This window comes from Gossypium hirsutum, chromosome A02 (genome assembly GCF_007990345.1).
Source record: "Gossypium hirsutum isolate 1008001.06 chromosome A02, Gossypium_hirsutum_v2.1, whole genome shotgun sequence".
NCBI lineage: Eukaryota > Viridiplantae > Streptophyta > Magnoliopsida > Malvales > Malvaceae > Gossypium > Gossypium hirsutum.
This window is the reverse complement of record NC_053425.1, coordinates 10,848,819-10,862,898: the sequence shown is the minus strand read 5'-3', so window position 1 is coordinate 10,862,898 and position 14,080 is coordinate 10,848,819. Positions and strand designations below refer to the sequence as shown.

Genomic DNA, 14,080 nt, shown 5'->3' with positions numbered 1-14,080 from the left:
TTTTACCGAGGAGCTAATCTCTCTATTTTAATGTATTCGAATTTGATTGTTTTACTTAATGAAAATAATTGGAAAAAATTAAAGATAATGTAATTATTTGGACCAATTTTTTTTAAAAAAATTAAGTGCGAGATTCTAAGGAATTATCAAATTATATGAAATGAGTTGGACGGAGGGTATCAATTTCAAGCCTCAAAACAATGATGAGCTTCAACATTGCCAACCTTTGGTCCATGCTTCCATGGCCACCCAAGAAACTAAAATTGGGCCAAAATGGTTGTTCAACCCTACTCAATTTCATCACCTTGATGAATAAAATAATCAATACTTATATTTTATGTAATTCAGTTTTTTCTAAAAAAAAATAAATAACAAATTGATGATTTTCAACATCGATTTGAGAGGTCAACTGAACCATAGGTAAAGTGACAAAAGATTTATATTAAACTTTTCAGTTGTTACTAATTTCATGTTTAATCTCTAAACAATCGACATGTTTTGTCACTTTATTAATTTATATTAAAAAATGTAATTAGTAGATATTTTAGAAAACCGACTGTTTTGTCACCGATTTCATTAATTTTTAATATAATAAAATTATTTTAATGCTATGTTTGGTAGGATCATTATTTTTTTATGCATGTTTTAGCATATGAGTTAACAATAAACTAATTAAATTGGTAGCATTTGACCACTCTCATGACTTATTTTTAGTAAAGAGAATGAAAAATTTTCTTACCGGAGTTTTTCTTTATTCTATATTTAACTATTATAATACATATGTAATAAATAAGTGTTTTCCTCACGTTGTTATACCAATAACCAAGTGTAGCATAATTGTTATTGTTGATACAGTGATACAACAAGGAGTGAGTATGGAGGAGAGGGTGGTGGTTGTTGTGGAGGCCAGTTTACTCAGTTGAGATGGAGAGCCAAAGGTTGAGGGTTGAAAGAGTGTTGGCTTAGTATTCTTGGAGAATCGATCATTTCTTCATCAATCTTAGAGGTATTTATAGGTAAGGGTTCTGCATAAGATGGTGTTAATATGCTGAAAAGGATATCTTCAATAGAATGGGGATGTTTGTAACAAGAGAAATTTTGTCATTCATTTTGACTCTAATAAGATAAAATAGTTGAACCCATATAATGTTTGGTAACTAACAACTTCATAACTTCATGTTCCAAATAAAGATTAGGTCATCCGTTGATCCCAAAAGAGTGAGCTTGCAGATAACCTTTCAACTTTCTTATTGTTCAGGCGTTTTCTTGACTTGCGACATATTCTAACATAGATAATGGTATAACAATTATAATAATGACGGTGTCAACTGAACTAAAGTTCAATTGGTAAAATTCTTTTTATTTATTTGAAGCTACTTGATTTATGTACAATAAGTGTATGTACTGATTTAGCTTAGGATCTTTTATTATTATGATAGCTACTATTCTATTTTCAGAATGCACCAATTTTATGCATTTCGGGGTACTTTAAAAATGGTATACCGATCTCAAAATATATGTTAAAACGGGTAAAAATTGTAATGTCTGTTGTTAAATTAATATTATATTTAACTATTGTTGGAAAAAAATATTCAAATTAAAAATACGAAAAATAATGCTTTTACGGTTAGAAAGTTGGTTTTTATTACATTTAGATACCTAAAATTTAAAATTAAGTTTTCACCGTTAAAAAATTATAATTTAATCTTTTAAAAATATAATATTTTACATTAACATAAAAATAAAATTACATTATATCTCTCTCAAAAATTTATTATTTAAATCCACCTTCAAAACCTCGATAAACACCCAACTTTACTTTCAAATTAACTTTTCAAGTCAAACATAAAAAAAAAAAAAAGAAAGAAAGAAAAAAACCCAATTTTTAGTTTTTGCAAAAGCTTACTTGGATGAAAAAATTATAAATTAACCCTCTTAATTGCTTAAAAAGTGTTTAGAATCTACATTTAAAATTATTTAAAGCTTATATTTTATATATTTGAATATAATTTAAATTAATTTATTATTTTACCGCTCAACATTATTTATAGCCTACACATTCTAAATTTCTAACAAAAGTTTTCGACACCAATATGAAATACTTGAAATCTTAAATTAAATTAATTTTTTTGTTCACCACAGATTTTCACAATCACATTTCAAAAGCATTGCTTCAAAATCAAAACATAAAAAAAAAAATATAGCATTATTTATAGGGTAAAAAACTAAACAAAAAGTTACGTTTAAATGTTTTCCGCTTTTATAAAAGCTAATTTAGAATAGAGTATTTAAAATGTAGGTAGCTTAAAGGTTTATTTGAAATCTGAGAGGATTTGAATAAAAATATTAAATTTAAAGTATGAGTTTATGCAAAAAATAAATAAACGTTTTAAAAATGAGCCAGAGACTAGAATTCAACCCAACCCAATATAACATGATTATATATATGTTTATTTAATATTTTAAATAGGGAAGGGGTCCACTTACGCCGGTGTAAAACGTAAGTGGTTTTACATTCTCTTGTAACTTTTTATACGATTAATATTCTAATAATTCAACCATTGAATTTATCAGTATATCTGCACTTGGCATGCATGCATATTTTTGAACGATCCGATATCTTTATCATATCGATCTAGAATATTGTCTATATTAATATACATTTAACAGTTGAATTTTTTATACATAAACGAATAGTTAGAAATTTTTAATTTATGCCAAACTTGACATGCATAATCTACATGAAAGGAGAATGAAATATTACAGTCGAATTGTTAAAATATAATTATATAAAAAGTTACGGAAAGATGTAAAACCATTTAAATTTTATATCGATGTAAGTTTATCCCTCCCTTTTAAATATATTATATTTTTATATACATTTATAAATAATAGACCCAAACTCCTGATACCCATATTTTATATCGCCATATCTTCTTAACGATGCAGATTTTGACAAGAGGTATTAGACAGGGTTGCCCTCTATCTCATTATCTTTTTGTCTTGTGTATGGAATGGTTAAGATGTAATATTCGTACTGCTATAAACTCTAGTGATTAGTGTCCTATTCTGCTTTCACGATTGGACTTGCTTTATCTCATGTTTTCTTTGCAGACGACTTAGTTATTTTTTGCAAAGCAGAGTTGGAGCAAGCACAAGTACTTAATAGGATTGTGGAACACTTCTGTGGTTATTCTGGACATAAGATCAATGCCCTAAAAAGTAATATTTTATTTTCTAATGGAACTGGGGATGCCTTAAACAATCAGATTTGTGAGAGATCCTTAGGTTTCAAAAGGTTTAGAATCTTGACTCATATTTGGGGGTGCCTCTTCTCCACGAAAAGGTCACCAATATTACCTTAAGTTTTCTGGTGAAAAAGGTTCGGCATAAATTACAAAGTTGGGATGCTAGACAGTTGTCCTTAGCTGGTAGAGTTACTTTGGTTCAATCTGTCCTTCTCTCAATTCCTAATTATTTTATGCAATTATTAAGGGAACTTGCACAGAAATTGAAAAAATGGCCAGACAGTTTATTTGGGGTTACTCTAGAGGATAGAAAAAGATGGCTTTAGTCGGGTGGAAATCCATCTATTAGCCTTGGTTTTGTGGTGTTCTTGGTCTTCGGTATTTGAGAGATCAAAACACTTCGTTTCTGGTGAAGATTGGGTTCAATTTGGCTTCTAATGATAGTGCTCTTTGGGTCTAAGGCCTTCGTGCTAAGTATGATTGAAAAGAACAACTACTGGATATCATTACTCAAAGTAGATGTTTTTATCTTTGAAAGGGCCCTTTCAAAGGTATGGCTATTATTTCGAGAAATTTTGGCTTGGTCAGTAGGAAATGGTAATAGCATTCATTATTGGAAGGATTCATGGATTCTGACAGTAGGACCTCTGATCATACAAATTCCTACTCACACTAATCTTGCCTTAGATTGCCTTCTCACTAGAATGGTTACACCGAACGAAGCTTGAAATCTTGATCTTTTTTGTGTTTGGTTATCAGAAGATGTCGTTAGATAAATAGTAAGTATTCCTTCCCCCCACTCATCGTTGGGACCGAATAGGATTATTTGGGCTCATACGACGATAGTGTCTTTTTCTGCTTGAAGTGTCTTTTGGTCTTTAAAGGAAAGTACTTGGAATCCTAAAGATGATTTCTGGAAGAACACGCGGAAGTACCAGGGCCTCAGAGAGTCAAATATTTCTTGTGGCTGGTTTCTAAACAAAGATTGCTTACTAATATGAAGCGTACTACGTGAGGAATAGGATATGATAACTTCTGTTCTTTTTGTAGGAACAAAACAGAGGAAATCTTACATGTGCTTCGGGATTGTTCGACAGCGAAACAAGTGTGGATGTAGATTGTCCCTTTGGATCAACAACACATGTTTTTCTCCTAGCCTTTACAGGTTTGGTTAACTTCTAACATTCTTTGTTACAAGATGTTGCTTAGGCGAAGGATAACTTGGTCTTGTCTTTTTGGGTTAATAGCTTGGCATATCTGGAAAAATAGGAATCTATTTATCTTTCAAGGTATCTCTTGGAATGCTCTTGAAATTGTTAAAGTTTCTTATAGTTGCGCTCAACAGTATGAGTTCAGCCATATTGGGTTCAAGCAAAATAATCATCCTACTGGTGTTCGAGCATCCTCGACAGACAATTGGGTACATCTTTTCACTGATGGTGTGGTTGATAGAGGCTCTAGAAGTGTTACTGCTGATGGAGTGCTATGAAAACAAAATGGAAGCTGGATCTTGGGGTACAATCACTATTTGGGAAAGTGCTCAGTTTTCGAGATTGAACTATGGGCATTCTAGATGGCATACTTATTCTACTAGCAAAGGTTTGAACAAAGCCACGATGCAAATCGATAATCTGGAGGTGGTTAGAGCTTTGCCTGATGGTATGTTAGTGGATGTGGGAATTACTGTTATTAGGAGGGTACAATGGATTATGAGAACTGAAGGTCAGTGGCTTATCATGTACATTCCTAGAGAAATTAATCTTGTTGCTGATGGTTTGGCTAAGTTGAGTTTAGAGTGGGAGTCAAGATTATAAGTTTATGAAGACGCCCCTAATGAAGTCTTAGAAGTGTTACAAAAAGATCAAGCCAGTAGGGCTTTTGAACATTTTAATTTGATGTAATTACTTTAGTTTGTTTTATCACAAAAAAAAAGGTAACCCAAACCCATATTATAATTCTTAAAATTTAAAACCTTTAAAGCATGAATTTGACCTAAAAATAAGAGGCATTTTCATGTTCAGCTGTGAGCCTTCATTTTCACCTTTAACTTAAAAGCATGAGATATTTGTTAATTTTCTTTTTTTTTATAATTTTAATCAAAGATTTTAGGTTCAATCAAAATAATTAGTGTACTCGTGAATAGAGGTGAGCTTTCGGTCGAATTGAGTAAAAAAAATTTGAGTTAATATAAAGGTTTTCTTGACATTTCTCTGTCTTGCTTAAGTTGTTCCCCTATTTACATCCTAAATTATTATGATAAATCTGAAAATGACACATATTTTGATCTAATATATAATGTTATGTTGAATTTTGATTTTGTGCAATTATATATATCAAATTTTATTTTGCTTCAAATATATATAAAAAAACTATGATTTTGATTCAATTATATACATTTATAAAAATAAATTAATCTAATTATTTTCATATTTAATAAATATAATAATTCGTGTATGTCACAAGTAAACTTGAAATAGTGTCACACCAGTAATGGTGCTAGCAGTTGAGAAGATTGAACTAAAATAAAAACTTCATGATATAGTTAAACAAAATTAAAGTTCATGTACTATATTACACGTTAAACCAAAATTTATATATAATTCTAAATTCTTATATTTATCCCTAAATTACTAGTTTGAACTTTGAACTATTGTGGAATTCAATAGATTTGTTTGGACCATAATTTGTATGGGTAAAGCCAAGCCGAATAATTTCGAAATAATTCAAGATAGGTTTGGTGAAAATAGCAAACTATTATTTCAAGTTGGATCAAACCTGACCTAAGATAACAATAAAAAATATCATTCTCTAAGCTCAGGATGAACTCAGTTAGACTTATGAACAAATCTCTTTTGAAGCTTAAAATTACTCACTCATTTCTCTTTTTGAAATTTATTTCAAACGTATAAGATTATATGTTTGAAATTTTAAGCTATTACTTGCTTAATAAGAATCTAAAATTTGGGCTTTCTCCATCCCATTAAGTTCGTCACATTTTAACTTTTAATGATTAAAAAAAATCTAAATTTGATTTCTTATTATTATTTTTTTAAATTTATCATGGATAAAATTTTTTAAAAATATATCACAAAAACTTTTCATAAAGTATTTTTTAATCTTCTTTTTTTTTTTGTAAAATTTAATAAATTAAAATATTTAATAATAATTGATACCCAAATTTTAAAAAATGTGGCCCTAAAATGTATCAGGATAGAAAAATGCTTCACACATAGTAACATTAACTAGTTCGAATATCATTTAAATTAAATTTACTTTTAAATTTGTAATATTATATTTAAAATGAACCCTTTTTTAACTTTTAGAGATTTTTTAATAGCAATGCTAAAAAAACTTAGAAATTAAAACCAATTTTTTTCACAATATTATCCAAAACTAATTTTTAAAGATAATTAAGTATTGTGAAAGGATAATATAATTGTTGACAATATAGAAAAAGTGAGAAAGAGAGAAAATGCAAAGTGTTGAAACTTGTTAATGCATGGGACCTTGAGAAGAAGAAAATATATAATTAAATTGATGATAAAAGAAGACATATGGGGTAGTTCAAATCCCAGATTCGATTATGTTTTTGTATTCTTTTGACAGTAAAATCTTTGGTTTGGTTTCTTTTACCAACCCCACTATAAACATTTTTATAACCTTAATAATTGAATCTAACAATGATTACCATGCATTGCTTCCATCCAGGTTAATTTTCGCCTGGCATTCATTATAATTATAGGTTTTGATCATATCTATTTTTTTGACACAATATTTAGAATTACTCATAATCCCTCTTCAACCCATAAAAAATCTTGATTGAGGTTCTGTAATGATGACATTGAAAAAAATCATTAAACAAAAATAAAAAATATTTATTTATTTTTTTACACAAAATGATTGAAAATGATGATACTTAAATCTTATATCTATTGATGTTATCTGGTATAGAATGATCATATAAATTAATTATACTAAACTCATTTTTAAACGAAGAAATATTTAACCATTTTTCACCCAAATATATTACAAGACAACCCAAATGATCAAACTTTGTAATGAAAGAGTAGACTCTACTCCCAAGTCCCAATTTGATTGGGTTATTTTCCCTTTCTTTTAATGGAGGAAATTCTTTCCTCTGCATTTCCAAACAAAATTATACAATATGAGAGGATTAAACACTAAAAACATCTCTAGTTAATCACATACCATAGCGAACATCGGTGAACTTGCTCTTGATCCACTTAAAACTGTTCCTAACACTCGATTTAAGCTTACCCTCCATTGTAAACACGTTGTATGAGGCGATCCTCTTCTTCCTCTTAAGTTCCGGGTCATTCGAGGCCGCGAACCCATTACTCTTGCTGCACGGCCCGTTGAAATTATACGAACTCGATCGGTTTTCGAACTCGAATTCACCTGACAAAGATGAAGAATAATATTGAGGCAATGACTTGCTCTTCTCCATAATACCCCTTTTGGTATAGTAATATAGCAAATTAAGCTCAATTGTTGGGTGTCTTGATGGCATTTATATTATGGGGGAAACATATAAGGTAGGTGCACGTCAAAATTAACCCATTTGATTGGATTCGAATTTATAATATTTAATTTGTGTTTTTTTTCCTTTATTTGAATAAAGAAGAAACTGGAGTGGATGATGAATGGAGTGTGGTGGCAGACCATGTGTGATGTTGAAAGGGATGCATTGGAAATCATGGTGTCGGGGGAAGAATCATGAGAGCCATTGGTTGATGGGGCCTAGTTGTATGCAACATGGCATGGCACCATTGAGTTCACGTGGTTCAGACGGTCCAATTTAACTCACCAATTGGCGTGGGGGATTGGGGGGGACCTTTAATTAATTTTTGTTTCATATTTTAGCGTTTAAAGCGAGAGATATTGAACTCATAACTTAGAGGAAATAAGTTTTTAGTGGAGTTATGAGTCATCTTCCCATTCCAATTAATCTCTTTTTTATTTTATTTTTATATAAAACAAATCCAAAAAAAAAAAACCCAAGTTGAATCATAAATTTTACAATTATTTTTTTATACACATTAATCAATTCAATCAACATTGATGTGGAAGAAGATAGGGGTGCACATTAAGCAATTTTCTGACTTTATTCATAGGCGTTGATCAATGTTATAAAAACAAGATCAATAATCAAATTGGTCCTTCATCTATTAATTAAAAAGTCGTGTCAGTGAAAAAATGAGATTGAATTGGGTCTAGGTATGGGATCAACTTTGCCTTTATAAAAGTGATTGGAATCATCTTCCACTTTATGCTAATATTGGTGGCTTAGTGATATGTGGGGCTTTGTTGTTTTCATGGCCATTATCTTGACTTCACCCTATATTTGCTTTTTTATATTTCATAAATAAAGAAATTCAATTTTCAAATTGTCACATTTGCAAGGTATTGAAACTCAGATTTATTAAATATTTATCATCATCATCATCATCATCACTTTCACCTCTTGATGAGCATGCATAAAACTAACATTCAATCCTCCATTGGAGTGTACAACTTGCACGCTGAAAAAGAAGATTTAAATATAAATTACAAGTTTATATTAATGTACTACATTTATCATTGAACAAAATATTTAAAACGCAATAATTCAATTTTCATGCAAAATAACTTTAATTATAATGTGTGTGGTAAATAAAATAATGTAATAATAATATTTAAAAATATTTAAAAATAAAATGAGGTTTTGGTTTAAATGTTAAAATTATAGTCTCAAGTTTAAATTTTATTATTTTTGTATTTTTCAATTTTTATATAAAAGATGTAAAAAGATAAAGTCGCTCTTAAAATAATATAATTTATTTTGTAAAGTGATTATAGTTTAATCATTTCCTAACTAAATTAATACCTAATTGACTCACGACACCAACTCGATCAAAGACTTAATATATAATATTGAAGTACTCTACCCTTATTTCATATCTACTTAACACTTATTAAGTACATGGTGTTGGTAATGTTAAGTGGATAATCCTTAAGTACATGGTGTTGGTAATGTTAAGTGGATAATCCCACGTTGGTTCAGAAAAAACTTCTAAAAAGGTTTAAATAAAGCCTTACCTCTTATCTTTATTGAGTAATTGAAAACACATGTGTGTTACCACATGTGATTTTTCCGGATAAAGTTTCTATTTTTTTCAAAATATTTTCAGTTGTGGAAAATCCCTTGACTATTGCATAAATGCATGGGCGTTGCACTTTTTGTGAAAACTGACACTGCGTGTTTTATTATTTTACCCATTCAAAAAACAATTTAAATAGTATGCTATTCTCCTCATTTTACAAAACAGGAAAACAATCTCATTCTCCTTTTCTCAGCTCGCTTGTTTTCTTTTCAGTTATCTTTTTTGGTAAAATTTTCTTACCAAATTTTCAGTTTTATTTTCTGGCCTATTTTTCTAATTCCTTTCCCGAAGAGCAATAACAATTGTGTTCTACCTTCTTTATTCGAGTGTATGAATATTGAATTACTATGTAAACCTTAGGAGACAACGTCTACTACACGATTATACTGATCAGGACAGATTTATTTATAAAGCAGTAATTCTTCCATGACATAATGCTTATTTTTACTGATTTACGCTCAGTTTATTTTTCCTATAACAATTTTGTTTTGTAATAATATATTTTCCAACACATGAATCCATGGCAATAAGAGGATATTAATGTAAATTGAAAAAAAAATGAAACATTCAAAATTTGAAGAAATTTCGAGGTAAATCGGTTCCCTTCGCACGACAACCCAAAGTGCGACAGGTGGGCGCCAATGCGCTATAAAACAATGCTTTCTAGGGCCATAATCTGGCTACTCTGGTGCGCCACTCCAGCGCTAGGGCGTCGATTATTTCAAAAAAAGGATGGAAACACGAAATTATTTATTTTAAAAACATCACTGCGTCAAAAATGGAATTTTTGCAATTTCTCCAATTACCCAATGTTGAAAACAACCTCATAACACCAAAAATTCATCAAACAAACGTTAAATACATCTACAATTTATTTGAAATCCTTAAAAGTAAAAAAACCATAACAATAAATAAAACTATGAATTTTTATGCTAAAAGAAACGATCCAAATCACACCTAAAGATTTTACAAAACCTTTACTCATGATATTACTTGGTAGAAACATTCAAACAATATGAATCATACAACCAATAACCCGAGATTTTTAGTCAATCAATAGATAATGATAGACAACTTACTTTGATCAATTGGAGAAGCTCATAAAGTGATTAAGATGTTCTAAGTCTAGATACATTGTTTCTGCTCTTGGATATGGAAGGAAGAGAAATCTACGACCTTATTTAGGGACCATGACTCTTTATAGCAAATTAGGTTTATATTTAGTTATGGGCCCATCAATGATAACTAAAGTATTATATGATTTCTACGCATATTAAATCCATTCCAAACCAAATGATATTTGTATAAGCCCTATAAACATCAATACCTTATTAGATCAAATAACTAAACACTTATAATTGGTAGCAATCTATGCACAATTATATTAATATACGAGTCCACTAAATTAGAAAATTGTTAACATATATGTCACTTTTTTAATTGTATATATGAAGTATCAAACAATTCTTTTATTCTGAATTTGAAACCATTAAAGCTTTCAATAACTTGAGCCCCGATGATTGATCCATTGGTTAATAGCGTTCACCTTAAATCCATGTCGTGGAATAGAATCACAAAATTTGTTTGCTAGTGATATAAGTAGTTGTGATATAGCTATTACGAGGCTAGAACTTTAGCCTCGCAAATCGCACAACCTTAGGTGATTCTTTAGTCTCGCAAGTCAGGCTTACTCTTAAAAATGTGAATTCATAAAGGAAATTCTCCAAGACACTGAAATAAAACAGAAGTAAACTCAAAACAATAGAGCAACAAAAGAATTGAAAAAGTCACAAAAAAGCAATACACGCTAGGTGTTTGCATAAATGCTCTTAAATATATTCAATAACTATGAATGATGTGATTACAAATAAAAGGGGAGGACTCTGTTTATAGTTGAGTTTCCTTAGATCCAATGGTACGAATCGAATTACATTAATGGATGAAATTAGTGCCTATCTATAATATGAGAGTCCTAAGATATTTAAACTCTATACATCTTTATCCTTTAGGATTTACAATAATTATCTTGGTAAAAATACAATACATTTTAATCAGGATCCAACTAGATGGGCCTTGAGTCTCTTCCAAGCAATAGGCCAACCCTTTCGAGCCAAATGATCCCAAGGGAACATGAAGGGTCTGAAATGTGCGCATTAGTTGCAAGCTCTAACTCAATCTTGTGATCTACCTCCCTCTTAGGTGGTAACTTAGGCAACTCGGTATGCATCACATTTTGAAAAGACTGTAATAGTTTTACCACTTCCTTTGGAATCTCAACAATGGGTTAAAAAAACTCATCGATTCTCAAGGTTGCTAAGTAGGAAATTTCATCTCTGTGTACCCTATTAGCAAACTGGATTGCCAACAATACATTGGTTCCACTTTTCTCATCACGACTCACTGACACAACATATTGTTGTTGATAAGTATCCAAGATACATATGTAATCGACAAAAGGAATCAACAGAGCATTAATCTTGTTAAAAAATTTCAAGCCAAGATCAAAGTCTTCCTTGCCTTTACATTCCTTTTTTGTAACTTAACTCCTTGTGCTATTCCCATAGTTGAGACTTCTTTGAAATTAAAAATCTTGATCTTTTTAGCTAATTTGCTAATTGAGAGACCAAGTTTACCCACGACTTTCTCCAATGTTAAAAATTAGATGCCCTTGTATCAGCAATAGCACTCTTCCTTTGGCTTGAGATGTTGATGTCCACAAACATCAATCCTTTTTACTTGCAATCCCTCTCCGCTTTTGTAGAATTGAGTATCATTAATCCAAGCTTCAATAGCCTACCTTCCTTAGGCCTTACTTCCTTTTCTTTACTGATTACGGTGAACTTGAATCGTTGTTGGAAGACTCGCACCCTAAATGGACCACAACATAAGAAGTATTGTATCTTGCTTTTCTTTTCCTTCGAGTAGTTGTTGGGTTTCCCCTTCCCATTTTGTGGTTTCCCATTACCACCATTACTATTTTTATATTCAACTTGTCCCTCTTCATTTGCCCCACCATTACCTTTCTCCTTGGCCTTGAGAGGTTTGAACTTGTCTTTCCTCGAAACAAGCTCGATTAAGGACTTTGCCATTATCATGGCTTTGGAAAGTTCTTGAACCCTTTGACATTCCAATTCCTACTTAACCCATGACTTCAACCCATTTATGAAAAAGAAGAATGTCTCGTTCTCACTCAAATCAGTGATTTGGAGCATTAGTTCATTGAATCTCTTCACATACTCCCTAACTGTGCCTTGTTCCGAGAATCAATACAACTTAGCCCAAGCCTCATTTTTGGCATATTGTGGGTAAAATTGCTCCTTGAACTCTTTTTGGGACTCCTCCCAAGTTCCAATTTCGATCCCACCTCACTTTTCATTTTGGACATACGATGCCACCATAAAAGAGTGACATTAGTAAAATACATAAAAGCAATATTTACCTTAGCATCATCATCATCCTTGATGCTCACGGAACGAAAGTATTGCTCCATTTCCCACAAGAAGTTATCCACGAGGGATGTGGATCTTGCCCCCTTAAATTTCTTCGGTTTAAGGACATCAATCTTATGGCTTAGTGTTGCACCCAACACCTCTTTACCCACAACAACTCTGCACTCAACAAGCTCTCCCTTGAGCTCCTCAATTTTCACGTGGCTTTGTTTTCTTCCTTCATAACTATCATCCCAACTTCGAAAGCTTTATTCTTTTCCGTTAGCTTACCCACAACGGTATTGAAAAGCGCTTGCAACGCGTCCATTTTGGAACTAAAGGCCTCCGCCACATATTCCTTGAGCCGTTCTTTCATCAGGTCCAACTCATCAGTGCCTCCCTCAACTACCTTAGTGTTTCCTTCACTTCACCCATGAATTCCTCAAGATTGACTACTCAACCATCCAAAGCCGACAACATATCTCTTGATCTACTATTTTCCCTACCTCTGCCACATGGGTCTCCGTCGAAACATTCTGTTCGTTTACTCTTTTCGCCATTTCAATTAACGCCTTCGAACAGTGACTCAGATACCAAACACAAAATCTAAATTACTTTCAATATTTTATTTTATCTATAATGTCCCAATCCCAATTCCCAACTCAATATTTTTCGACAACTTTCCAAAACTCACCAACTTCACCTGCGGAAAGAGCACAACAACTTACTTGCAATTATGCAAAGAGACATCAAAGTTAAATTATTATATGTGGTAAGGGAAATGATTAGCTACCAGCTAAGTTCCTTAATCATCCACTTTTGATCAGCCAATAATTACATTTTGATGTAGAGAAGCTTGAGACTTGTTATTTTCCCTTCTCTTTTAATTAATATAAAAAAATCATCATTAATCTCAACTTTTGAGCTAGTAATAATTTACTCGTGTCAAGATCAATGTAAATATAAAAGAAAATCACCACAACAGTGAAGTGAAATATATATATGTATGGTGACTATTAATTTCATTCGTTGCAAATGTTGCACTTTCTCTAACAAGCTTTTATGGTGACAATATTTATATCGTTAATTGTGATGCCTTATTTTTTCATTTGCTATTATATACTTTCTACATTAATTTGTAAGCAAATTGCTTGTTATGGTCCAAATATTTATATATTTGGAAAGATCAAGATTGAATTATTAGATCACAGAAATTTAGATACAATATATATTTGATCAT

The 14,080-nt window shown here is 31.1% G+C and overlaps 1 protein-coding gene across 4 annotated transcripts; it reads left to right on the top strand.

Annotated features, from left to right (window-relative positions):
* Window positions 1–3,399: 3,399 nt before the first annotated feature.
* LOC107952014 (uncharacterized) lies at window positions 3,400–5,363 on the top strand. Of its 4 annotated transcripts, none has more exons than XR_005911929.1 (3): window positions 3,400–4,027; window positions 4,299–4,413; window positions 4,581–5,356. XR_005911929.1 is itself a non-coding variant. In XM_041090836.1 (3 exons), the coding sequence occupies exons 2-3, from the start codon at window positions 4,322–4,324 to the stop codon at window positions 5,060–5,062; spliced, it is 561 nt and encodes a 186-aa protein (XP_040946770.1). In that variant the 5' UTR covers window positions 3,407–4,027; window positions 4,299–4,321; the 3' UTR covers window positions 5,063–5,358. The 4 variants fall into 4 exon arrangements, 2 of the variants coding, with proteins under 2 accessions (XP_040946770.1, XP_016742739.1); XM_041090836.1 differs by having other exon boundaries at window positions 3,407–4,027; window positions 4,594–5,358; XR_001698709.2 differs by lacking the exon at window positions 3,400–4,027 and having other exon boundaries at window positions 4,034–4,413; window positions 4,581–5,363.
* Window positions 5,364–14,080: the final 8,717 nt, after the last annotated feature.